General features: G+C 35.8%; 1 protein-coding gene across 4 annotated transcripts; it reads right to left on the reverse strand.

The window, feature by feature from the left end:
- LOC124177712 (rho-related BTB domain-containing protein 1) lies at window positions 1-27,850 on the reverse strand. 4 transcript variants are annotated; one of them, XM_046560396.1, is made up of 15 exons: window positions 27,399-27,850; window positions 14,104-14,374; window positions 13,055-13,158; window positions 11,960-12,157; window positions 11,011-11,218; window positions 10,690-10,932; window positions 9,908-9,993; window positions 9,564-9,693; window positions 8,656-8,790; window positions 7,704-7,727; window positions 5,107-5,260; window positions 4,784-4,914; window positions 4,398-4,640; window positions 4,071-4,219; window positions 1-3,299 (listed from the first exon to the last, which is right to left on the reverse strand). In XM_046560396.1, exons 2-15 carry the CDS (start codon window positions 14,281-14,283, stop codon window positions 3,095-3,097), a joined length of 2,190 nt encoding a protein of 729 aa, XP_046416352.1. In that variant the 5' UTR covers window positions 14,284-14,374; window positions 27,399-27,850; the 3' UTR covers window positions 1-3,094. The 4 variants fall into 4 exon arrangements, with proteins under 4 accessions (XP_046416352.1, XP_046416354.1, XP_046416353.1 ...); XM_046560398.1 differs by lacking the exon at window positions 27,399-27,850 and adding an exon at window positions 21,940-21,958; XM_046560397.1 differs by lacking the exon at window positions 27,399-27,850 and adding an exon at window positions 18,443-19,052.
- Window positions 27,851-27,855: the final 5 nt, after the last annotated feature.

The following is a 27,855-nucleotide window of genomic DNA, read 5'->3' on the forward strand; positions in this document are numbered from 1 at the left end:
AAGTTTATGATTGCTGCATTTCAATCACGTGCATTATTTTTATTGTAATAATTATTATTTTTCTCGATTATTTGTTCTATATTCTTTTTTTTTTTTTTTGTATTTTCATCAACGTCTCGTTACGTTCTATAATTTCGGGGTAAAAATTGTTTTCATTATACGTATATATTGTATATTGATTATGTATTAGACGCGAGGTCTAAATTTATTTCGTCATTCGTGCAGTGCGATAGCTGTGAATTTTTTTTTTTTTTTCTCTCACTCGTCGTTAAAATCCTGCATTATTTTTTATCGCGTTTGTCTAATTTTCAACATTGGATTGATTTTTGCCGATTCGAATGTTTGTTGGTAAATTGCTGTGTTTACGCACGTTTCATACGTACAATTATACGTATGAATATGTATTACGCATGCAACGTGCACGATCGATATACGTAATAATATAATACGTATTCGTTCTAGGTATTTTAAATTTGTCTATACCACAAGTTCGTACTTAAATGTATATAATAATAATATTATTAGCGATTGAGCGAATTTCATTTAAAATTTCTTTCACATTCACTTTTCATTCTCTTCCGGGTTTCTTTTTTTTTTTTTTTTTCTTTAACTCTCGTCCTTCTCCGTACATGATATTCGGATATGAAAATTCCCGTATGTAACGTTTAATATTATGCTATGAATATTAACCAATTGGATATTATTTTACGATTAAAAATATCAAATCTCTATCAATCGCAATAATAATAATAATAATAATAATAATAACAACAACAATAACAACAACAACAATAATAATGATTGTAGTAGTAATAATAATGATAATTACGATCATAACAACAACCGTAAGACGCTAATATTAATGATAACAATAATATAATAACGAATTAGCAAAGTGAGCAAATACAAATTGCGTCCCCAGCTACTTTCTCTCTCTCTCTCTCTCTCTCTCGCTCTCTCTCTTTCTCTCTCTCTAGAACTATTCTTCGTTCCTTTTTCTTCTCTCACTCCGATATGCTCAGTTAATTATTCTTACGATAATTTTTCCCATATGATTAGAATGCGCTCATATGTATTATGTATTATATAATTATTACAACGGTGCTGTGTATCAATAGTACAACATACATTACACGCGATGTATAAATATGCATTTATTTAACCGCTTAATTACATAATACTTGCTTTCGAGATGCCTGGTTTTTTTTTTGTTTTGTTTTTTTGTTTTTTACTTTCGATACGCCGATTCAAAGGATGTCGTGGTTTCGAAAAATAAATTCGTATCGAATTCAGGCCACGTATAATTAATTGCTTAACCATTATCCCAAAATTTTTTTTAATTTTTAATATTTTTTTTTTCTCTTCGCTTTTTGTGTTTCCATTCTGTGAAGCAAAAGTTTGCAGAAATTTTGATTAATGGTTTATGCGATTTTATTATTATATGTAAAAAGTGCAGTGAGAAGTTGAAACGATCTGACCGAATTTCATTGAAACATTATGTATATTATACATACACTAATGACGATATGTATTAAAATCGGAAAGTAGCGAAATAGTTGAAACAGTATATTGGGCGAATTTGATAATGCTTTAATTTTTGTGTATAGAAAGAAATTCATACGGTATTTGTGCCGACGGTTAAAATATATTTTTCATAATTTTTTTTCACCGTCAAATACTTGTCGAATACTTTTTCCTTACGTGTATACGTACAATATGTGTATTCATACAATCAGCTATAATATACAGCGATCATCAACGAGTTGAACTCACTTGGCCAGAGCCGGTGGCAGTTTTTGGAAATAATAAAAAAAAAAAAAACACCATTGCGATGTTTTTGGTTTGCAATAAAAACAAATAAAGAAAGAAAAATTGTATGAAAGTTATCACGGATAATCTCACGATTAAACGCAATGGGAGAAAATTAGTTAAAACATGCGTTACTTTGCGTTTTTTTTGTTTTATTCTGCGTTTTCAAATCGAATGAATCGCATGCTGCGCTGGGATAATTTCATGCTTATAATTTTACTCCCTTCTTATTTCTATTATTATTTTAAGATTTAATGCAAATAATCGCAAAGTCAAAGACATATTGCTTGAATATTGGCATAAAACGCGAGAGTGGTTAACGTATATGTCATGGATATTATACCTGGATTTATTTCACGTGTCCTATTATAGATCTAAATTACTGTACATACAATGTTTGTTCATACATACGTGTGATAATCATTTTTTTCATTTCTCTCATTTGATGTAGATGAACGATAGTAGAACAAGTATATAAGGTGATCGATGGAAGTAGAAAGGCACTGAAAACTACGAACCACTCTCGCATTTCTATTTCAATATTCTTTCGAATAGACGATGGACTAGGTTATAACACTCGGTTAAATGACCGACTGTACTTTAACTTAAATTGAAAATAGATTCGTAAAGACACACAAATTCGGATGAAATAAGGTCAAGTAATACCTGTAATCTTTTATGAAATTAATATCAATGATCCACGAAACTGTCACAAATGATTCGGTAAATCACGCGGAAATCGAAGTTGCAATCCGTTTGCGAAATAATTAGAAATCGTCAGAATGAATATGTCGAGTTATTTTATATAACGCGATCATGTTTTCCGTACACAAAGTACCTGTTACTTGTGACGGTAGAGTGAGTCTGCGAATGCGCATGCGCGAAGTACTGAAAATACCGACTTCAAGTTGCGCGCATGCGCTGTCGCGAAGAAATCTGACATTACGCGACCCTAACCTCGATAAGAATCAGAGGAGAAGTGAGACCTTACAGATCTTAGAGGTGAAAAATTGGCTGCAATAAAAAGCTGACTCTTCGTGGAGTAAATTTTGTGTGAATTTGAAATTGGAAAATAACGCCGCGATCACCTTCGACAGTCTATAATTATATTATTGTTATCTTCGTGGTGATAATAATATAAAGAACGTGTGTGTGTTGCTTTAGTATCGTCTTAAGTATGAATCTGTAGGAGTATCAAAATGGTAAAAATAGTGCATATGAATACCATCAGCACTGGTAGAATCAGAATAAATCTGACCGAGCGGCTCGTGCCGCTTGACTCTTGTCATACAGGTTCGCCCGATTCAGTCGAAGCGTCAAATAGCGGACGATCCGCCGGTGTTTCGCTCGCCGCCGTCTCGCGTCTGGCTTTATTAGAACCGCTGAAACACAGGCAACCCGATTGATTCCTGTTACGTTTCAACGTCGGCTTGTTCTCCTTGTCGTGCTCGGCCAGACACTTTTGATAGTAGTCGTAGTCCTTCAAGTACCTGCGAAAAAGAGGCAAGATCATTTGGTTGTTTTGTCCATTTTCCTCATTTTCATCGAATCGAATCAAACCGACAGTCGCATATTCAAATGTGAGAAATATATAGGGTAGACTTCCACAGGCTATAATTCGATTCTAATCTATAAACACTATCTGGCATCAATTCAACACTATATAATGACGTTCCAACACCACCCGATGTCAATGTGACGCTATCAGATACCAATTGACAATTTTTAATGACGACAATGTTATTTTAGCGTCCGATGTCTCTGTAACATTATATGATGTCATTGTGACATATTAGATGTCAATTGGCAATGAACGATGTCAACGCAATTTCAGTATCTATAACGTCACTCTTACACTATACGATGCTGATGCGACACATTCGATGCCAATCGACACTAAACGACGTCAATATAATTGTCGTATCTGGTGTCAGTGTACTGTTATTTGATGTCAATGCAACGCCGCTATATGTCTATACAATTATCGTGTCTGATGTCATTGTGACATTATTCGATGTCATTGTGACATTATTCGATGTCAATGTGACACTATTACATGTCGATACAATTTTAGTATCTGATGTCACTCTTAGACTTTGCGATGTCCAATGACACCGTATAATTTCAAATGCCGCTATCTGAAGTCAGTTGACACTATACGATGTCAATTTAATACTATCCAATGCGAATCTGACAGTATCTGTAATAGTCTTAACTGGCCAATGTCTTGTAGAGTACATTTAATTCAAGTTTCGTTTTACCATACTGGCGGCCAACGATGTTCGTTCAAGTATTCCTGGTTCTCAGGGTGAAGGAGACGCACGCTTCTCGGTGACATTTTACACAGTTTGTTGTAGTTGACGCAGAGATGATTCATGCACCAGTCAGCTAGCTGGTCGGCATTGTGGAGCTGTAATTGTTTCGATCGTGTCGAGATTTTTCATTACCGTATCGTAATTGGCGATAAGTATTTTGGATTCGTTTCAAGTGACGCGAGGTAGCTAATCGACTATATAGAATTACTATTTTTTTCAATACCACAAATGTGTAGATTTCCTTTTTCGTCGCAGTATCGTACCGATACTTACTTTGCAAGGTTCGAGTAACCTCAGACAATTTTCTACAGCTTCGTTGCCGTCGTTTTGCGATAGCCGATCGAGATCCTCGATCACTCGATTCTCAACCAAATTCACCAGTCTAGGTAGACAGAGGCGATTTGCTAGTTCCAAAAGATTTAGACATCTGGCCGATGATATTGCCGGTACTTCGTCCGTGTAGAAATAACAGAGAAGCTTGTGAAACGTGTATTCTCTCACTCCCGGGAAAACAATCTGCGCAGAAAAAAGTAAATTCCATTATCAATGTCACTTGATGTTTTCTTCAACGTTACATGCGATTGATGTAAAAGTTAGATGATTTATTAAGTCACTGGTCGTTTTTTTTTTCTTTTTGTTGTTTGTTTAATCGTACTCACCACTTTGGCACTACTCTCGCGAAAATCACCGGAAAACATGGCTTTCATCATGTCGCAACGAGCAGTTAGAATCGCACGATGAGCCGGCATGTTTCCGTCGTCCAACTCGAACATTACGTCAGCGAAAAGACCTGTGCGGGATTTATTTACAAATTTTAACTACAAGCAAACAAAGTGTGAAAGGATTTAATAAATTCAAAAATCCAGGCAGACACTTGGAATGCGATTGATGTCATTTCGATGCATCTTTATGGTTTTCTTTTGTCAACTCAAGTCACGCGTGTTTCAATGTTTGAAATATTTGGATAATGGCGTTTGATCACCTTCTCGCAGGCAGATATCCTCCAGTCGTTGCCTGACGACGATTTTGTACTGGTTGTTTAAATTACTGTTGTAAAATTGCTCCCTCGTTTGTATGTTGTTCAGTACCATCAGAAGTTGAGGTAGCTTTAGGAATTCAGCGGCCTGTCTGATTTCCTGCGCCATATAACGATCAATTTTAACTGTGACCATTAGTTGCTCGAGTTATATTTCGATTGTAATTTTTATTTTATGTAATATAGGTAAACGAAATTTCTTATCAAGAGCGAGAGGTTATTACGCTACAAGAATTTTCATTCGTCAATCGCGTTTTAAGCGTTCGGCTTTAACTTATCAATTTTTTCGCTAATCAAAAATGCACGTTTGGCTAAAATTTTTTCCCTATCATGATAAATACGAACCTAGTGTAGTCACAGCAGGAAAAGAAAAATTTTGAAACAGTTTTTGAATATCGACTTTTGGTCAAGATTTAATTGAAGCTCAATCTTTCAATTTTTTAAACAAATTCGATGTTTGACAATGAATGAAAGACCGCTAAATATTGAAATTACCGTATTGCATATACTGTCTGGCGAATTTTGATTAATGATATAGCATATGCATGGGGTATTCCATGAAAAATCTTAACCCTTCCGGATTTCGCTTACAGTTATTTTATATCATCGTTCGAGCTCTCTACAAATAAGAAAATAAAATTCACTGTAATTATTGGTAGCACCGATTTTTAGTAATTTCGCAAAACTGTAGTCATTTTTTTACTCTACAGTCTAAATTATTCTTAATTCGAAAGTAAATATCTAATAAAGGTATGAAATTTTACTTTTCTTGGTTCGATTCGGAGTTATGACAATGTTGTAATAAAATAGTACATGTAATCGAGAAAACATAAATTGGGGGGGAAAGTTTTTTCACAGGGATAACTAATTAATAAAGGGATCGGATTTTTAAATGTATGTTAAACCTGTTTTATATAATTTTTTATTCAAATTTTTTTTTAAATTAACCAAGATATGGGCCTTGAATTAACGGCTAATAAACAAATTTCCCTTCCACTGTCGTATTGATATTGCGGTGAAGGGTTATCTGTAAAGTAAAAAACAAAATTTTATAAATATTCATACGAATGAAGCTATCGTTATACGCAGTCTTTCCTTTGTTTCCGTTATTTACAAAATGGCGAAAAAGGCCATAAAAAGAGGACCTTAAGATAAACAAAAAAAAAAAAATGTATCCGTCGCCATTTTGTAAAAAAAAATCTCTACGTATAACAATAGTTACATTTGTACAGATATTGATAAAAAAATTTTTTTTTTAATTTGAGACAGACGTTCACCGAAATATCAATGCCACAATGGAGGAGGACATTTTTTTTATTAATCGTTAAGTCAAGGCCCATATCTTTGTTAATTTAAAAAATTTTCAATTAAAAATTGGTATAAATTAAGTTTAATGTCTTTTAATAATCCGATCCCTTTATTAATTAGTTATCCCTGTGAAAATTAATTCTTAAAAATCGGTTATTCCCCCTTAAATCCGTTTCAGTAGAATTCCCCATGGATTATAATTAACAATGCATGTAAATAAGTGATCGATGGGAATGGTACGAACACACACACACACACACGTTATAAAATACATCAGTGATGTTTGAATTATTGCTGAAGCTGTTCTATTCTTGTGTTCTCAACTTTTAAGCATGCTCGGGTGAAATGGTATAAATGCATAAAATTTCATCAAGGGATTTTTCAACGGTGCAAAAATTAACACCATCGTTTCATACTTCGCGATTAATTAAATTGTATCGAGTGATTACGAGAGATTACTTGACAGACAAATTTTGCTCAGATTACGTGATTTCTCACGATTTCTTAAGATCGTAATTATCAAGGATTACATCGATGATTACCAATGCACATTTTTAATCCAATATCACCGATTTCAGTGTCATTTCGGATATTACGCAAACGATTTCGAACGATATTGACGCCTAAAACGCTTCGGTGAAACACCCCTTGCATTTTGTACGGGGCATTCCACGTCAATTCGACCTGGGGTTTACCTTTGACCGCTTAGATTTGGCGCGCGATTTTTTCTATGATTGTTCACACTTTGAAAATTTTCTATAATTTATGGACGATTTTATTGCTCGACTAAAATCAAAATAAATTGTAGAAAATTCAAACTGAGTCGAAAAAAAAAGAAAACCGAGTACCTTTCAAAGTGAGAATAATCATAGAAAAAATCGCGCGTGAAATCCGAGAGTTTAAGGGTAAAACCCAGGTCGAATTAACGTGGAATTCCTTATATACATTAAGTATGGTACAAGGCATACTCATTACAATTTACATACAACAACGCGTTAATTTTTCACGAAGAATTTGAATTTTAATGAAAAATTTAGATGTTTTTATACGCAACGCGTATGTAACGGAGAAGAGCGTGATTCTATGGGTACGGTATGCGTGAGATCTACCGGATATATTATTCACTGACATCAGGCGGAGTATATATCATGTATATTGTAACGTTTATTACATACCAGCGTATCAACTACAATTTAAACGTACGTAGCTATAGTAGCATGTTGTGTACTACTAACCAGTAGGAGACCGATAGGAGCTGTCTGGAAAGAACACAGTTTTATCAGGTTAAAGAAGAATCCTAAAGCAACTGCGTGTATACATTGCAATATTGTACGTATGCCAAATTTCCAAGCCAAACATCCCAATCGAACACAATTATTATTACTTATATTATTTTCGTCATTATCATTATTATTATTTCCGTTTGATCTTTTTTTTTTTTTGACAACTTTTTTTTCAACCGCTATTCACTTCTCGCTTCACCTTTTAGGTGATAGAATATACACGAAATCTCCGCCAGGAAGTATATATATATATATATATATATATTTATAGATAATTATTCTATGTATAATTATTATTACGTACGTGTGGAATTGCATCATAATGGTAGAATACGTGAGAAAAGACAAGTCGCGGATGCAAAGAGTAGAGCTAGGAATTCTTTTTTTTTTTCAATAAAAACAAACAAACAAACTTCAATTAGGGTTAATATAATGCGGTTAAAAGTAAAAAAAAAAAAATTGTAGCTTTTTTTCTGCTAACGAACTTACAAATTATGCATGTCAGGCTGTCGAATTTTCCGTACGAATTGAGCAGAATTTCGAAATGATGCAAAGACAGAAATTGAAGATTGTAAGAACTGCGAGAAAATAATAATAAGAAAACAAAAAAAAAAAAAAAAACTAAACGTCAAATATTGCTGGCGTGACGTTATTTTATTACTCTAATTAGACATGAAAAATTTAATCCAACTTCAGAAAATGACGACAAAAATGTCCGATAGATAATTATATTGGTAGTTGTATCGTTGATGAGTCAGTGGGAGAACTTGTATCATTGTAAAAAACGAAGACCTCGAATTGGCTATACATTGTACAGCAATTGATAGAGAAAGTAGGTAGAGAAAAAAAAAAATAAATAAATTGAGTAGAAATAATGTGAAAGGTTTTTCGAAACCGTAATTACCTGCAAATCGTGATACCGCTTGTCAAGACTGCCGGTATAAATGAACTGCAAGCACTGTTGCATCGCTGGTGGAGTTATCATTTTTGTTAGCGTAACAATTATCGTCTGTTGCTGAACGTTGTTAGAGTTTTCAATCTGCATCAAAAACGATCAATGAATTAATTTAACATAGACAGGTAGAGAGTGTAACACGAAGATAATTAATTAGAAACGTATCTTAGGGTGGTCTTATTTTGGGGGTTGGATAAATTATCATTGAGACGCCACTCAGATCTGTTTCAAATCATTAACAAAAAAAAATCTGTGTAAAGTTTTAAGCTTCAAAGTCAACTGCAACACGTCCCTCTAATTTTCGAAAGTCTTGAATGTAAAATACATGTAGTTTTTATAACTAGGTATTTCGTTCTGTATAGTTTTGGTATAAATTAAGGGACCGATTTGAAAGTTGGCAGAGTTTTTACTTATAATGATAAGAACAAAGCTTGAAAATTTCAAAATTTTATCATAAATTTGTAATATATTTCTTTTTTTATACAAGCTGAACAGCAACGCTTTTATTAGGTTTATATTATACGAGGGAACGATAATTACAAGATTACAAAATTTGCAGGGTTTGCTCTTAATCATTATAAGCAAAAACTTTGCCAAGTTTCAAATCTGTCCCTCGATTTATACTGGTTATAAAAACTACACGTATCTTACATTCGGAACTGTCGGAGCCCAGAGGCACGTGTTCCAGTTGACGTAGCGACAACAGTAGCGACTTGAAACTTTGCACAGATTTTTCTTACCCATGAAAATTATTTCCGACCCCGAAATAAGGACCCTGGTAACATACATATATGCAAACCTCGAGTTCGTAAAATTAGGCAAGATCTAAAAGAATTGCTCGCGAATTATAGGCTTACCAGGGATATCCGGATGTTTTGGAAAGCCGGATGGTTGAATTCCCGCATTGCACCTCCGGTTGGCTTCCGGTGATTATCCATCGTCGGAAGGACTTGGAAGCTTGATCGTCTTTTCAGTTGTTCCCAAACTCTGTAATATGTTATAGAAGATGAATTCACCGTTACGTAAATCAGTGCAGATGTGTATCCTCCGGAACGAAGAGTTGACATTGCAAGTACGCAGTTTACAGCGATATATGTCAGTCTCGAATCACGATCAGTTATCTGAGCGGTGTTAATGCCAAGTCTCTTTAGCCGGCTGCACTATTGATCCTAACAGTTTTATATGCCAGTGTAAAACTCACTTTGCTGGTTTGGACTGATCGACTCGTATCAGGCATTCCGTGTCGTCGTTAAAATCTCCCACAGTCGCCTCGCCGAAGGTGCTCACCTGAAGTATCACACATCATCGTTTCATTTACTTTGTTTCGACGTATTGTAAGATTCGTTGCACGATTAAACTTGTCGTATTCTCAATGAGAATACATGAAATGTAACAAAAGGAATTTAACTGAAAACGCTTAAAATCCCCCCATCAATGGTATCGGCACCGTTGATGGTGAACAAGACTGAAATAACATTCCAAATATGCATCTGAACCAAATTCGAACGACACAAGTCAAGTGAGATGCCAAAAAAATCTTTCAAACCGTTCGTATCTTAGCTTGTGTTGTTCGTAATTGTTTGGATTCATTTTTATTGTATAGCAGGGATGTTGTTTCAATCGCGTTTGTCATCAATGGCGCCAATAACATTGTGGTTGATTTTTTTCACCGTGTTTTCTCTTTTTTTAAACTTTGTTACGAAAGGTGAAGCACATTCGTCCAAAAGCTCTCTTATCACTGTCTATTCATAAATGTTTACTGGATTCGTTGCGTCCATCAATCGTCGACAGTCACGATAATCCATTGGACCATTCAACTATCCTTAACGGGAAAATCCCTCGGGCTGGGCGTAAATTGGCACCCCGAACTCACAGACAATACCAAATTTCCATAAGAAATAAGTTTAGGGTACGCGTTTACACCGAAGTTGAGGGTTTTCATTCATGAGGACATTCCTTGAACTCCAAAAGGGCGATGCTTACCATGCTCGATTCGCTCGAGCTCCGTGGTGTCAATTCCTGAACAAGCTCGATTGAGAATAGCCAGTGAAAAGCGGGCGATGCTGCAGCGAGGAGACAGCGATGTGCTGGAAAGGAAGTACCGCCGGTCACGAGGATGACGTCGGTGTGAACCGGCTTCATCCATAGAGCCTTGAAGTTATCCTCGTATGTGCTCGGAGCCAGGGTGACTTCCGGGGGAATCGGTTTGGGTGGGCAAAACGGCGCCTGTATAATTTCAAAGAAACAAGACACAGTCACGAATGTCCCTCCAAATGTGGAGGTGGGTTTATCCACTTCGTGTACCTGAAGAAGCGGCCGTTGTACCCTCTTCAGGTTAGTCATCCAGAATCGCTGTTGTCTGCGGGCGATCAGGGCGGCTCGGATCGAGTTTTCGAACACCTCGTTCACACCGTAGTAGGTGAAGACGCTGGTTTCGTAATAGTAGACACCGAGTTCTCTGGCCACGGATCTTGCCTGGTCAGGCATCACGAGGTCGCTTTTTCGGGTGGCTCTGAAGGCAAACTTCGCATTAGACGAATTTTCTAAGTTCAGGCCTACCGTTACATCGAAATATCGGAACTTCGAATGGTCGAAACTCCGAATAAGTTGATGTTCGGAATGGTTAAATGAAGATAAAGATAGCGGCCAGAGTTAGCAGCAAAATGTGTTAAACTTTTTAGAAATAGAAAAGTGCAGTTCCATTTTATCTACAAACATGACTGTATAACAGTATTGGGGGTTCAAGGTGTTTCAAAAAATGTTGATTTTCGGACTTCGTTACCTTATGCGAAAGAAAATTTGACAGTTTATTCTGGCTGCTAGTTTCAGTCTCGCAATGATCACGAATCCCAATAGATCACTCTTCGGAATGGTTACCACTTGGAATAAGTTGATGTTAGGAATGTTGAAGAATCCGATTAGATCAATATTCGGAATGGTCAAGACTCCGAATAGGACAATGTTTGGAATGGTCAACACTCGGAACAAGTCGATGTTTGGAATGGTCAAGACTTCGAATAAGTCGATGTTCGGAATGGTGAAAAATGCGAATAGGTCAACGTTGGGAATGGTCAAGATTCTGAACCTTACCAGCCTCCACAAATCTGAAGGTCCGTAACGTGGTGGACTGCGTATATTTGACGGGGCGGAGTTTTGACCATTCCGAATTTGGAACAGCAACCGCAAAATTTTCTTTACTTTACATTTGATCAATATCCGTGTGAACGAATTCCTTCTCTCCGCATACACTCACCTGACGAACGGACTTCGATCCCTGAAGAAACTCAAGTACGTCTCGTCACGATACATGTAACGCAGGTCGTTCTTACATCCTACCAATAGTACCGGTGTTTGGGGACAAAAACGTCTTATCTCGGGATACCACATCGCCTTGCAGTTTCTCAGAGACACCGGATTCGTTATGGAGAAACATAGCAGCACCACGTCGGATCTGCGACGTCGCATAAAATCAGTTGATATTCATTGATCCAACAGTACGAAATTCACGATTTTTGTGATCTAAATTTTTGCATGAAGTAAAAGATCTTTTTTTTTTTTTATTTTTACGCCAGTGAAGTAGATTTGAGATTTCCTACAGGCTGTTTCTATTTATGAAACGAAAAAGAAAATTAGTCATCGATGAAACCAGTATGAAATCAGTTTCAATTGTTTTTATAGGTATAAATCCTTACTCGTTCGATCTTGGTCTGGAATTCAAATACAGTTCAAAAATTATTCTAGAACGTGTATTTTCATTGCATTGCACCCGATCCGAGTGATTTTCGATGTGCGTTCGATGTTTGTTAGTTTACTTGCGCAACCTGTCTGTGTATATGTATACATATAATTACTCTCTCGACATTGCTAAATACGTTTTGACGATACTGGCTTCTACTACCGATTCAACATACGATGCAAGTACGGTATACAGATACTCAAAAAACGAAAAATAAAACAAAACTCACACGGTTGTTAATTATTATTGACCTGTCGTATGTATGGTTAGGTAAGTGTCGGTGCCCACACCAAAACACCGCAGGGTAAATTCTCGCATATAACAAAGATTGATATGCTCTTTTCCCCCATTTATTAAACACCCATTCGTGCCAGTCAGCGACTGGCTGGCTGGCTTTGCCGTTTACTTAATTACGATCGGAATTCCATATGTTTGCCTAGGTCATATATGAACAGAAACACGTGTGTGTATCATGTTCGTGTGGTACAGTACAGTGCGTGCAACGTTATATCAAGCGTATTGCCGTATATCGTGGGAAAAAAGCTGTCATCGTTTAAGTAAAATGTATGTATAAATCTACCTATAAACGTATTATATAAAGTACACATTTACCTGCCGTAGGCAAACCGACGATCCTTTTCGTGGTCTCCAAAAGTATCCCACAGTCGTAGGGACACGTTGACATTGTCGACAACTTCCCAAGAGCGTTCGAGGACCTGTCGTCGTTGTCGTCGATCGTCCCCCGAAGGACGGACGCAAGAAATATTGAAAATAAAAAATGGAATTAAAAAAGTATACGGTCAAACTTTTACATCAAAGTTTTTACATCATACAGATGTATTGTTAGTGCGCGAAAGTCGGAGGAGGATGGGATCCTCCAGAGTTGAGGGTAAAATGAGAAAAGTTTACGCTCCCCATTCTCCGGGGGTAATCGATGCCTTATTCGACTCTCTATAACCTTTCGTCCTGTGCATGTATACCTTCACCTTACATACAGACGCACGTACGTCCGAACCTACCGTGTGCACCCTTCTTCTCTTCGAAATCGCGAAATACCAAAATTAATTAACGTCAGCACCCTTCGGAAGTTTCAACGCTACCCCATTTGGAACGGTTCAACCGGTAATGGAAATTCGATTCGTTTTCTTAATTCTGGAAAACGACGATCTAGCCAGGGGATGATAATTTACGCACGGCACGTTGCCCGGTGTCTCGGATACTGAAAATCTCACTCGAATGTCAAACTGTTCCGAGAACAGGAACACTTTAAAACTCTCTTTGCGATTAAACGTGTTCTAGATATAAAACGACCCGAAGCTCTACAAATGTACTGTAAGGATGTGGTAAATGGTTACATTGTACGTTAAATGGAGATCGAAAAGCTCTCGAGGTTTGAATTGTTCCCGTGAAGAGTTTACAGCTTTCAATGTGGAAATGGAACGATTGTGCAACGAAAATTAACCAGTCATCCCGGGGCTTTGTCTCTGGGACGATTCGTTCAAACTATGATCGATGTAAACTTTTTCGAACAGTATAATAATTGTGCACTGAGGATTTTCGCGATTTGAATCTCGCGGCACGAAGTGAAGTTGGTTAGTTGGGGACATGTGGGAAGGTGTTGAATGTTGAGCCGCATGAATGAAACGAGGATGTGCACTTACATCTTTGTAGATTCTGTACTGATCGATGGCCCACACAGTTGGTACGTGAGTCGTGAGAAGTTGGGACAGAGACACGTGCTTGTTGCAAGCTCGGGCGCATATCAAACGGGTTTTCCCAACCGCCGTATCCCCGACGACGACGCATTTGACCAGTTCCTGGTGGGGCTGTTCATTGTCCATCACCGGCAATCACCCCTTTTCATCAAATCGTTTCTTTCTCTGTCCAGATCTGCGTCTGTCACTCTAATCGGTAGCTCGAACCACATTCGTTCTGAAAAATTTACCGGGTATATGAATATCGTCGAAGCTGGAAAGGGAGTTGAAACAACTGACCAATTGTAACGTGTTCCCCTTCATTGATACCGAACAAGTGTCGCTTTGGCCGTACGAGCTTCATTATTCACAGTCGTGAGATCAGTTGTCGGTACGAAACGAAGAGACGGGGACTTATGTGAGGGTTCGAGGAGAGGCGCGGGGTCACGTAAATAAAGTAGGCAATTTGTTTGAAATTAAGGTATAATGGCACATACGGTACCTCTTTACTGTCATAGCTATGTGTTACCTAGATATTGATTTGACCCCGTGCGCCTTCTCTATATTTAGAGGAATAACCTCTGCAACCTAGTCGCCTTAACCCTGTGCTTACAGAACACGTGTATAAGTCCAATCAATCCCCGGAACCCTTTAATGTATGTTTTCAATGTCTGGACTCGTGTAGGTACGTGATAACAGTACGGTTCGTTCTTGAACCCGGGTATTCATGCGGTCGGGTTACAGGGGTCGATTCTTTTATCCTCGGATTCTATGTAACGTCGTTTCTACAGATGTTTGTCGATTTCTGATAAAGTTTTTATCGAAGTATGTATACATCGTCGAAAGAGAACCGTAAAGTGTCGAAGTTTTGAACATTCTCCAATAAAGCGTAGGCCTTTATTTCAAGACGCGGCAATTCACTCGATTTCATGAATTTGCAGCCGCTTTACGTGACATAGAATGACTTTGTGTAACCTTAAACCGTACTGTCTGCATGAGTCTAGAGTGAATTCAAACGACTTTCGAATCACCTCACATTCGTTCATGTGACGACTAATAGACTTAGATCGCAATTGAATTTACCATTATTCCATTGATCAGCGACTTTGTTTTACTTGAAGTGATTTCGCATGACCATTGACTTGAGACTTTCGATGACTTGAAGCGATTTCGCATTACCATTGACTAGTGACTTTTTATGACTTAAAAGTGATTTTGCATGTCCATCGATTAGTGACTTTCCATGACTTGACGTGATTTCGCATTACCATACACTAGGGACTTTGATGACTTGAAGTGATCTCAGATGACTTCAAACAACGTTTAAACTTAAAACAATCATCGACCGAAGACGATTGATTGTAAATAACGTTGTTTGACCGCGGTATAAGTTGAAGGAAACACCAAGTTTTCCGCTTTTCGTCGACGATGTTTTACGGGTTTTTATCTATCGTCTACTGCAGAATTCACGTAGCCGAAGGATACCGCCGGAGCTTAATACCACGATCTCTTCTGTCCTGCAAGTTGGTGTGTTATCGATCTCTCTACAACCTGCCGGAAGAGTAGCGAATATTATACATGTTGGTACCACCCACTCCACCCTCAATGCCAACGTGAACCAATGCTTTTTCAATATCATGCCACTTGTAGTTGTTGCTAACGGAATTTATGGACCAGGTTATAATTGCCGAACGTTATAGCTGACGGGGGTGAGAACTTTTAGAATTTACACCTGAAATTTTTAGACGCATACGTTGAAACGTTACTCCGAGGGTTTTAGTCCGATCAAATATAGAGGGTTACTAAAACAACGGAGGGAGGAGATAAAACGTTCGGATATCAACGAAGGGAAGAGACAGCTTTTTGTTGAATTTCAATGGTGTTTGTTTTTTCGTTTTATCGATTCAACTGAAATATATTATGTTTTTTCGTATTATTCAGACTCATATCAGATGTCAAGGCAACGATTAATGGTACTGTCGACGATAACGGTAATTTATTACAGATAGGATAATTATCATTGAGATAATTTTCTGATTTGATTGTTTGAGGAAATTGTAATTTTATTCAACCTGAATATCCAGAGTCATTAATTAGTCGAAGGTATTGAAATGACGTAAAAACACGAATAAGAACGCACGGCAAGCTTGCAAAGTCGATATACTTCTCATCCCGAATACACTACATAACTTAAAAAATAATCCTTGTAAAATATATTTTGAATAGGATACATAGTTTCAACTACTCTGAAACCTTCTCTCATTTTTATTCAACTCTTTTGTCACAGGCTCTATAAAAATTGTATAAATAAGAATAATAATGTTTGAAAAAAACCAACTTCCCTTTTAAATTCAGAGTCACAAAAAACGCGGGGAGTTATGTATATGTTTTTTTTTTTTTTGTAAGAATGATCTTCTGCGTCTTTGCTTTATGGAGTACACTTAATTCTCGAAGTAATCTCGATCTAGACAACTATAGTCTCTCGCTTGGGTGCTTGCAGCGAATTTCGAATGGGGGGGGATTTTGAAAGAGGGACGAATAAGACACACATTCATTTTTCCTCACTTACGTGTACACACACACACACACATTGGTAGAATATCCTGTATACTTTATATATTATCTTGTACTTTATTCGCGCGTACCAAAAGAACTTTGAATAAATACTTTTCATCGACCCTCCCCGAAGTTGCGAAAATTTTATCCTCGTTCCGAGACGTTAGTCAATGTCAGGATTCGAAATTAATTAAATTCAAGAATAGAATATTTTTTGGTAATAATATAACGGTATCGAACGTTGTCTTAGAATTTGCCTTACTTCAGAACTTTTATACGCGATGTATACTTGTTTACAAATAGTCGAGATAAGACTTTTTAACTTTTTTTAAGATAAGATTTTTTACTTTTCTTTCGTAGCTACAGATAAAAGTATTGCTGGTATAACGAGTTGTCTTTTTTTTTTTTGCGATGTTTTTAAAACTTATCAATCGTCTTTACAAATTGTATAATTTAATCATTTCAAGCTTTGACGCTCGAATAATTGGTGCAAGTTGCACTCAACGCTTCACTCCGTCGTCTCTTGTTGTTAATCAATTTACGCAGGATCTTCAATTAGAAGATCAAAGGATCAAGTCTTGCGGGGCTTACGAACTTGCTGTGTAGTCTAAAACTGCCGATTGTCAATGTTCAATTTTACTTAATGATAGCGTTGGTCTTCTTGCTTTTTTTTTTGCTTTCATAATCCCTTTTTTTCGTGATTTTTTGGGGCTCAAAACCTATTTGTCTCAGAATGGATCTAGTTACCTTTTCGACTAATTTTAATCTCAGACGTTTCAAAAACACGCAAACGAAAAATCAAAACAAAATATCTTCGATTGTGTAAATTCGATAATTCCTAAATTCGTAAACAGAGAGAAATTCGATCACCCGAAAATTGGTGAAATTTAACCACTCGGAAAAACTTTCACTGTGAAATTGGACCGTTGAAAAATACGATAATTGAAAAATTACCCTTAATAATATTAGCCTTATCTCTGAACGAATAAATGGAAACGTTCAGGCGTATAAGATTTCAAACCCATCACCGGATAATAATATATACAACTTTGTGCACAAATGTTGCGTTTATTGGTCGGAAAATTTTATACATATATTTGAAAATTGGAAAGCAGCGAAACATGGTTCTTGATGTAAAAGAAAAATAACACAATAATTATTAATACCAATAACAGTGACAAACAAATTAAGAATATCAAAATATCAATGATACTGAAAAATGATCACTCGAACGATGATTTGACAAAAAGCGAATGAAAAAATCCAATAGACATGACGAAAAAATAAAAGATCAGATAAACTTTGAGATCTTCGTTAAAATTTAAAAATATTTCCAATAAATTGCGGTCTTTTTCTTCAATGAAAAACAGTGTCGCGATGTTGAATGAAAAAGAAGTAGGAACGTAAAAAATCGTTTCCGAGGTCACTTTTGACAATGAAAAATCCTTGGTCCAAAAATCGTGAATTGATAATCTGATTTTTCAATCCCATTCGTACGCGTTTTGTCAATTTGAAATTTTATTTCGATTATTCGCTCTCTATGTTATTTTGTTACTTTTTTATTTTTCCGTCAAGTCTACCGGATAACAGTCAAAAATTACAGGTGCCTATGACTGACGTTTCTATTTCGCGTCGACAGTCACAAAAACTGGGGTAATTAAGAAGTTGTGTTTTTTTTCGAAAGGGCGTCGCGACGCCGGTTAATCGGAACTGTACAAGTGTCGTATATTCGATTTTGCGTTTCACCCACCTTAGCTGTATAAACGCAATTGAAAATTTCTCAGGTCGATTGCAGCAGCAGCAGCAGCAGCAGCAGATTCGGACGTAATATCGCAAGATAAAACCCAGCTTGAATATAAACTTGAAAGATCAATGTCCTCGCCGATAATTCCAGGATTTTCAACTCCGGTTAATTTCTCAACGTTCGGAAAGTTGAAACGTAATCGTCACCTCGCCGTGCAGCGTAGTGAAATCAAGCCTTTATTATAAACAAAGTAACAAGTAAATGCAGATACACACGTTACGAATATAAAATTTCTAAAAGTTCTCTCAACGTGTCGCGCACATCGATATTATCTGCACACAGGTTTTGCACAAGGATCGGTAATTGGAGAAAATAATCACTGTGTGGCTGCAACGATTCAATTCCCCCGGTCTATACGAATTGAAATTGCATAAAACAAAAAGAAAAAAAAAACAAATAAAAATAAATAAAAATTAGTTTCAACTCGCAATTATCTCGACCGTTGTACGAAGAGACCGTTCGCCAATTTTTTAGCAATTGAGATAGGGAAGAAGGGAGGGAACCGAATCCTGGTTTATACGTGTCGAAGAGGTACAAGTGAACAGGATCCCGGAACGTCCTGTCACAGACTGTCGCTTCTCTAGTCTTTGGGGTATCCGAGCTTCGGCGAATCTCGGGGTGATTCGAGGGCTTTCGTTTTATTGGTATACTGGTGGTGGTGGTGGTGATGGTGGTGGTGGTGGTGGTGGTGGTGATGGTACCGGCGGCGATGATGGGGGGGGGGATATTATACCCTCCTGACTACCGAATATAACCACTGAATGAACCCACGCCGTGACCCCGCGCCAAACCACCAAAGCAAGAAAATGCGGATCATTGGCGAGCTGCAGGTTCACGTGTGTCTTTTATATACATACATGTATACAAGGTCTTCCACGCAAACTCGTAAAAACGATTTACCATCGACATGACATTTTGTTAATTTTTAATTTCATAAAAGATTTTTTTCCACGCTAGTACGAACCCTGAAAAGCTTGTGAGAATTTTTTCAAATTTTTGTTTTTTTTATCACTCGTCTTTATCCTATGATTTTATTTATTTAACTCGTCTGAAAAACACCCAATTAGTTGATTTTTACGATAGAAGATGTAAAAATATTTGATGTATCCGATTGGAAAGATTTTCACGCAAGATTCAGATCTCGTTGTAGTATTTTTTTTTTTTTTTTCTCTCTTTACTGATATTTTTGCTTTTAACAGTTTTTTCTTTCGATTTTCATACCTGTTAGAAATCTAGTTCAATACGTACCGCATCTTCGATTTGATTGTTATCGATTTTTTTTTTTTTTTAATGTTTCTCCGGTTCTGAAACGCGCTCGCGATTTTTTCTCAAAAATACTTTTTGTGAAAAACAACAACTCAAAAAGTTTTGGGAAAAAAATGTTGAAATAAACCGTGAGTGTGTTTTTGAACTGGGGAAGTTTCGATAAGATTAAAAAAAAATCAGTAATCAAAGTTTTATTATGCATGAAAATATGTTTCTTGATAAGGATTTCGTAATTTTTTTTTTTTTCTAACATACTCGTATATCAGAAGCAGAGCGTTGAATACAGCTTTTCAATTTCTTGAATCGATTCTTTAATTAAAATGTCGAAATTAACCTGCAAGATTATAGGAATTGTTGTTTATTTAATAATTCCAGTTCGAATAGGTCTAAAATTATTAAATGTATATTATTTTCTTCCCTTCTTACACACCGTTAAATTCAACTCTTGCGCTGTATAATGACTGAATCATGCCGCATTGACGTGAAAATCCTTTATAATCAAGAATAATATCGCGTGCACTATTTTTTTTTTTTTTTTAACTCCAGTTTGTGCGAGTGTTTGTTTCTGTTACACGTAGACCCATTCCTTACTGGATACGATCATTTTCTGGAGAATAGAAAAACAAAAGAAAAAAAGAAAAATAGAAAAAACACGTTGTACACACTTGTGTTTAATGGGCAATTTTCACGAAAGCGAGATTTTTATCTGTAATACTGAAACTCTTTATCCTTTTGTACAGTATCAGCCAAAATCAACTGGTTCTGCATGGACTTGACTATTCAGTCGGTAAATGACTCAATTTTTTTTTTTTGTCATGTACGAGTTTTGAAATAAATTTTCGAAGGTGACGTGAAGTCGTTTTTTCCTCTATTCTCTTTAATTAATTATTTACAACCGAAGAATTGGGTTGTGCAGTTTATTGTAACAATTTTCACAAAGTAGTTTATTAATACTCTCTTGTAATAATATTCGCAAACAAGTCTTACAGTTTTTATGCGCTTAAAATCGATGGTATTTAAAACCTTAAATCGTTTATATCCGAAGAAAAAAGACACCGTGAAACGTTTGTCGATGTATACGAGTATAGTTGTAAAATTCCTTCTGTATAAATCATGCGATATAAAACATTTAGCAGCGAGTTTGATTTTTTTAAATTTTTTTCGTACGCAACTCTCCCCCTTCCATCCTTACCTTTTTATCTTTACAACCCCCAGGGTATAAACCGTCCATTTTAACGTTTCGTTGTCACGAAAGTCCCGAGGAATTAGGTACACTGACCCTCCTCGATGGGAAAGGTCAGTTTCCGATCATTGGTCAGTCATGCCTGAATATCATTTCACCCCTCTCTGCAGAGAGAGACTGATCGTTGTTATACACATAATGTAATACCCAATGAATATTTTAAGCCTCTGAAATTGGACGAGGATCGTCCGTAAGAAGGATTTTTTTTTTTTTTTATTTATTAACGAGCGTTAAAACGGGGGAATTGTATTTAAATGATTATTTATTCAATAGCGAATCATTAATATTGTGATATTTTCTTTTTCTTCTCACAAATATGTCTTCGACGATGAAAACACTTTGTTATTGTTTAAATGTGTTCGATTTTATCAGCGGGTGCTTTGATAATGCAGTGAGATTAAAGAAAAGCGGTTGATAAATTTGTCATTTTATTATGCAATTTCTTGATTGCGATAAATTTTAATATTCGATCTTTGGTAATAATTAAATTGAAAAATATCTAAATCATACATAAAAAATTTTACTACTTCGATGATCGATTCGAAGAACGATTTTATTTGTATTGTAATTTTAGTTTCAAATTTCTTTGATTCGTCTTTAAACAATTTCGAAGTGATCTCGGTAAAGAAAAAATTGATAACTTGACTCTCGTTTTGTTTCCGATATAATTTCATTCCTTTTCTTTTTCATGTTCCAGAATTTTTGTTAAAAAAAAAACCTCATTGTATACCAATGCAACAAATGATAAGATTTGAAAAATACCACACGACATATTATAAACAAAAACTATACATATAACTGCGAATTAAAGAAGGGCTGATTCACAATTCAGCTTAACGCGTTGAATTTTTGTCGCATGGAAGGAGAAAATAAAAAAAAAAAAAAGAAAGAAAAATGTTATTTCAACGTTCGCATCGACGACGTTAAATTATACATACATATAGTTTAAAGTTCTTGGGCTGATGTCAGCTTCGCTTCGCTTCCTTTCGTCACGTTCAAAGGATGATTCTCGAGCTGTGCAACCCTGGCTGGTTTCGCTTCTATACCTTCTACATATGCATACCTATAACCTAGCTGACTTTATACATACACATACACATAGATAGGGACGTATATACAGTATACGGTGATCGTTTCGCGACCCCGCGCATGCTGAGCTCTACTCGGTCCTGGATGACGTCAGACGGTGAAAAATCAATCCCTGGCCCACCTGTATAGTGGCACCCTCTCTACACGTGTACTACACACGCAAACGCACACGCGCACCTAGACCGAGGTGGAATAGTACATTGTTTAACAAGGAGGGAAACTCGGTCTTTTCGGGCCGAGCGTAAGTTTGCTATATCGAGTCCGTGGGTTAAGTCGAAGACTAATTGTGGTGCAAATAAGCGAGGCGAAAAAATCGTTGACCTTTTTATTGCGCGTGATTTTTTGTAAAACGGGAGTATGGCACGCGTTTGTTTTTGGTTTTTTTTTTTTTTTATATTCTCTTACGCGAAACACGAAATCGAGGTTAGGTTCGCGTAATGTCAGATTTGCCAGCGAATGCGCATGCGCGCGGTACGGAAAATACCACGTTCAACTCCTAGGACTTGACCTTTTCAGACACAAAAGCCACTGTACCGACACCCTTTCGCTTTTCTTTCCTTTTTTGCATTTTTATGTAAAAAAAAAAAAAAATAAAGAAAAATATGTACCTAAGATTTGGAACGAATAGGTTTTTTTTTTTTTGGGCATCCCCCAGTTGGTTATAATTGTTGTAAATAAATACATGCGAAAAAAAGAAAAAGAAACGTATTTTCGAGAATATAATTCGTTAGCGGAGAAATTTGATAACAAACGTACCGTAAAAATGGTTGGTTGACAGAGATCTCGAAATATTTATATGGTTATTGGATTTATAAAATTCAATGGATAGGGGTAGTTTTCAATCTCCCTTAGGGGTGCATATCTGAATTTCGACGATCTTATCAAACTTTCGCATCTTCTCTTTGAAATAATAGTAACACATATTAATTGTCGTGTTATTTCATTCTTTAGTTTTCTCTTTTAATATTTTTTGTTAACACCGTTTGAAAATTAATAATATACAATACATATTAGGTTGTAGAGATTTACAAAACGTTTTTATCTATTTGTAATATACATATTTATATCGTACGAAAAATTTCTAAGGCTGTATATTTTTTTTTCTTTTTTTGCGCGTAGCTGATCTTTAGTTTATTATCATACACGTCGATTCGTATAACATATCAATGCAATGTTTGATCCGGATACGCACATGTAAACATAATATTTCACGGAGACAGGAATTCTTCAGAAAATATAACCCATTGACTCGTTTCTATTTTCTTTAGAAAATTTCAATAATATAGTTTAATAATTTTTACAAGTTTTTCCAACGGTTTTCTTTCAACGAAAAATTGGTAACGAATTTCACTTTAGCATTGATCCTTTTTTTTTTTCCTTGTTTTCCGAATTTTCGAACGGAAGAGATTTTACTTTCTTTGCATTTTTTTTTTTTTTTTTCCTTATTCTCGCTACACGGTGTACATACACATCAGTTATAACAGCAACGTTGCTTTCGTAATTTCTTACAGACTTTTGGAGATTTGAATATTGTCTGTATTATTTGTTCTTCTGTCGACGAATTCGCGCTCGCCCGGCGGTATTAATTATACACATCCAAGTAAAGCGATCGGTATTTTCATCGTCTCGCCCTATACAATGTGCAACGTGTCGTACAAATCGTTAATCGATACGCAAATGTCTGGGATATTGTTGCACCTTTCTAAATAACGCAACGATCGAGAAACCCGCAGCTTTTATCGATCCCCAAGTTGGGGTTTGTTTTTTTTTTTTCTAATTTTTTTTTATTTCGTTTATTATTTATTTATTTATTTTTTTTTCTGTTCTTCGCGTCTCTTTTTCTCTCACGGCGACAGTTAAATGTCATTGTACCGTATAAACATTGACGTATAATATGTGCATGCACAAAGGTCGATGTCCTGGGAGAGAGCAGGCTTGCGGCCTTGATCTCTCACAGTTAGTCGAGAGGCTTTCTTCTTTCCTTTTTCTTTATTTCTCTCGTTTTTTTTTTCTCTTTTTTTTTCTTGTTTTTTTTTTTCCATTCCGTATTGTTTTGTTTGCATTTTTTTCGCCAACCCGTTTTTGAGTTGCCGACGGTATTTGAGAAAAGGAAAAAAAAAAAATTATTATCTCGTTTAAAATTCATTCGATGAAAACTTGTCGGTTGTTGCTGTTGTTTTTTTTTTTTTTTTTTTTCGTTGTTCCTCCGAATCGCAGGGATCGACAAAAATTACGCACGTTACTCGAAAAATCTCATCTCTACCGAATTTTTCTCAACAAAGTAGCTGGCATTACGAAGAGAATCGTTAAAATTTTGCGCAGCGAAAAGATGAGGGGGATGAAAAAAAAAAAAAAAAAAAAAAAAAACAGCGAATAAAAGTAAAAATTTGCACTAATCTTCTTCCGTTTCAAATTTTACCTCGATAAAGCACGAGATGTATTAGTTTTTGTTGGTGGAAATAAAAATCAATAGTAGTTTTTTATATTCCGAGTATGTAGAAAAAAGAATTCACTTGGAAGCAAAATCAATTCTAGATAAAAATGAGAAGACTAGGAGAGTTTATTTTGCGATCCTCGGCTAGTCACTTTGGCACATCGGAGCTATGCGATGAGTTGATACAACGTGTCTAACAATTTTGTAAACACGGTTTAACACAGATCTGTCCAATCTACTTGCGGTTTTAATTAAATAAAAGCTCCGTCAGCTTCGCGGAATGCGGTGAATGAATTAGAGCTCCCTGAGTTATAATTATTCTTTACTACGACGATGTGTTTGCCTCGATGATTATCGTGTATATACGTGTATAAATGTACACACGGTTCAGCATCGTCATCTGCACAAAGGATAATCCAAGGTGGAATCGTTTGTGGTATATTATATATGGGGCATTCCATTTCAAGCCAACGGGACAACGGGCCTGACCTTCTGAGATTCCAAGGACCGATGGACTTTTTTTTTTGTTTTGTTTCGTTCAAAATATAACAACTGTAAATTTTTCGAAATTTTACCGCCATCTTGTAAAAGTCTGCCGACCAAAAATATCGTTGACACGAAGATGGACAGTTTTAATTAAATCGGTGAGACTGTTTTTTTTTTTTTGGTAAAATCAGAAACTCGAAAACACATCCTTTCGTCGTGATTTGAAAATGGGATCAAAATGCTGAATATTTTTGTTGTTTTCTTTTCAGGAAAACTTTTGTTTTTGAAAAAATCCCCCCCCCCCCCCCCTAAAAAAAAACAATTTCTTGGATATTTATTGTTAATGATGGTTTCTTGTGGTAAAAAAATTAAATAAAAGGAAAACTCCGTTTTGATGAAGATCGATTTTATTTTCATTTCATTTGTTAATAATTGTTTTATTTTTTTTTTCTTTCGAATTAAGCATAATTTCTTTCGTTTTACTCTTGAAACGAAAAGAAAATCGAGGTTGATAAAAACGGAGTTTAGTTTTATTCTATTTTTACCACAAGAAACCATCGTTAAAAAATAAATTCCAAGATAAAAATTTTATTTTTCAAAAACCGAAAATTCTCCCAAAAAAAAAAAAAAGTATACACCATTTTCATCCCATTTTCGAATGATGATGAAAAGACGTATTTTCGAATCTCCGATTATACATACGACACCTACATTTTACGGTAGTTGAAGAGTCAAAGCACTTTTTACACCGCGGTACATATAATTTACGCTTATGCGTGCAATGCAATGTTGAAAACAACACGAATGACGATTATTATTAATTCAAGACAGTAAAGTGGTTGATTGAATAATTCGGTAATTGGAGTCTGAGGGGAGCTTTTTTTATGGCTTTTTATCATGAGATTGAACTTTCTTCGACCTTAATTATTACCGCTTTGTAGAAATTTAATCCTTTGTGTTTTGTCGGGTGGTGTAGGTGTTAGGTACACTACCTATATATATATGTGTGTTACAAGATTGAACTATGTCGTCGGTAAAATTGTCCCTCACGCGCCGGACGTCTAAGTTGATTGAATTGCGGTCAATCACTGCAGAGCTGACACAACCGGCAGAACTCGTAGAATTTTCGTGTACGAACGAAGACGATTCGACGGAAATTCAACCAAACAGTCGTGTAAAATTTTAGGGATAGAAATAGAGAAAAAAGAAAAAATTTATAGGTACCTGCATTAAATTATTGCCAACCTGGAGAGACGTTTCATTTTCTTACAATTGTTGTAATCGGAATTTCACGGGTAAAAATAAAATTAGCGTAATTTTTACAACAATCTTCGAATATTCTTGCAATTGAAGAAATTTTTCTTCTTCTTTTTTCACAAAAAATCACATTTTATCGTTACGATTGAAGATTTTTTTCCATTTTTTCCCACCTTAGTATAGGAAGAGTAAAAAATTAATGATATGAAAATTTAGTCAATTATTGAATTGTACAAACAAATGTTGCAGCCACAGGTTGAGAAAAAGATTATTTTTTTTTCTCGATTTCATATTTCAATATACAAGTTTTGCTTCTATACATCAAATAATAACCAAAATCTTCACTTATTACTTATAAAGTTTGTCTTTTTTACGTTGATAAATAACATTGGTGAACCCCCCCCGCCACTCTTGACTTTGTGCTCGCGAGATTCAAAATTTTTCGAAATGAATAATTCCAGATGGTTGTGAAAAAATTTCATTTCTCATTATTACACTAAAATATTACAGTGAAAATAATATTATATCGTTATAATGACTTTTTAAATATTGTCGGATTCACACGAAGATGTAATACACAAGTAATCGTTTAGTCTTATTCCTGCATTTTCTGGTTATTGCATTATCAATTCTGTTCGTTTAGTCTACAAGTTTTTTTTTTTTTATGTCAAATAAGGCCTCGTGCAATATCGATTTATCGTTGCACCTACGTCAAATCATCGCAATAGCTACACTGAGATAGATTTCATTTGCCACAGTGCGTAGAAAAGTTCAGCAAAAAAGGTATCGTTAAAAGAAATGTTTTAATATTGTTGGAATTAGGAGAAACGAGGTACGCCTAACCATTTTGCGCTATCGTCGATCCTTTTTTGGTGATTGTGGTAAAAATGAAAACAGTTAAGGACTGAACGGTAACCGGAAGTGAAAATTTCTTTCAGCGATAAAAAATATAATGCAACTGATTACAATAAATAAGAATGTTAACTCGTACCAGATTTTTCGTTTACATCTGAAAAAAAAAACACATTTTCATTCTCTACCCAGAAAAAGACTTTCTGTCATGGTAAAAAGAAAAAAGAAAGAACAAAACTGAAAGTATTTAAATACGTTGATTGACAATCACTTACCGAAAAAATTTTTTACGGATAGTCTCTTCGTTCTTGTCCTGTATGAATTATTTATACGGGTTGTATATTTTATCGGCAATATCCCGTATCGGTTAGGACAATAACGACGAACTTTGAAACCACCATTGAATCGTTAAAGTTATAATATTGTGACAACAATAATCACTGCACGGAGGCGTAATTTGATGTATATTATTGTTACACGTTATGTACATACGTATAAGTATATCGTATGAACGCAAGCCGCTTCCAGAGCTTTACACAAACGTTGCAACGAAGCACAAACGGGTCATCGTACAATATAAGCACGGCCGATAAAATTATTCCCGTCTTTCCGCTTCACGATCCGATCTGTTTTCTTTCTTCTTTTCTTACGAATTTTCGAACAAACTGCATTTAGCTGCATTAATAACGATAAGAAATGGACTGGCCTCCGGAAACGAGTTGAGGAACTGTT

This window comes from Neodiprion fabricii, chromosome 3 (assembly GCF_021155785.1).
Source record: "Neodiprion fabricii isolate iyNeoFabr1 chromosome 3, iyNeoFabr1.1, whole genome shotgun sequence".
NCBI lineage: Eukaryota > Metazoa > Arthropoda > Insecta > Hymenoptera > Diprionidae > Neodiprion > Neodiprion fabricii.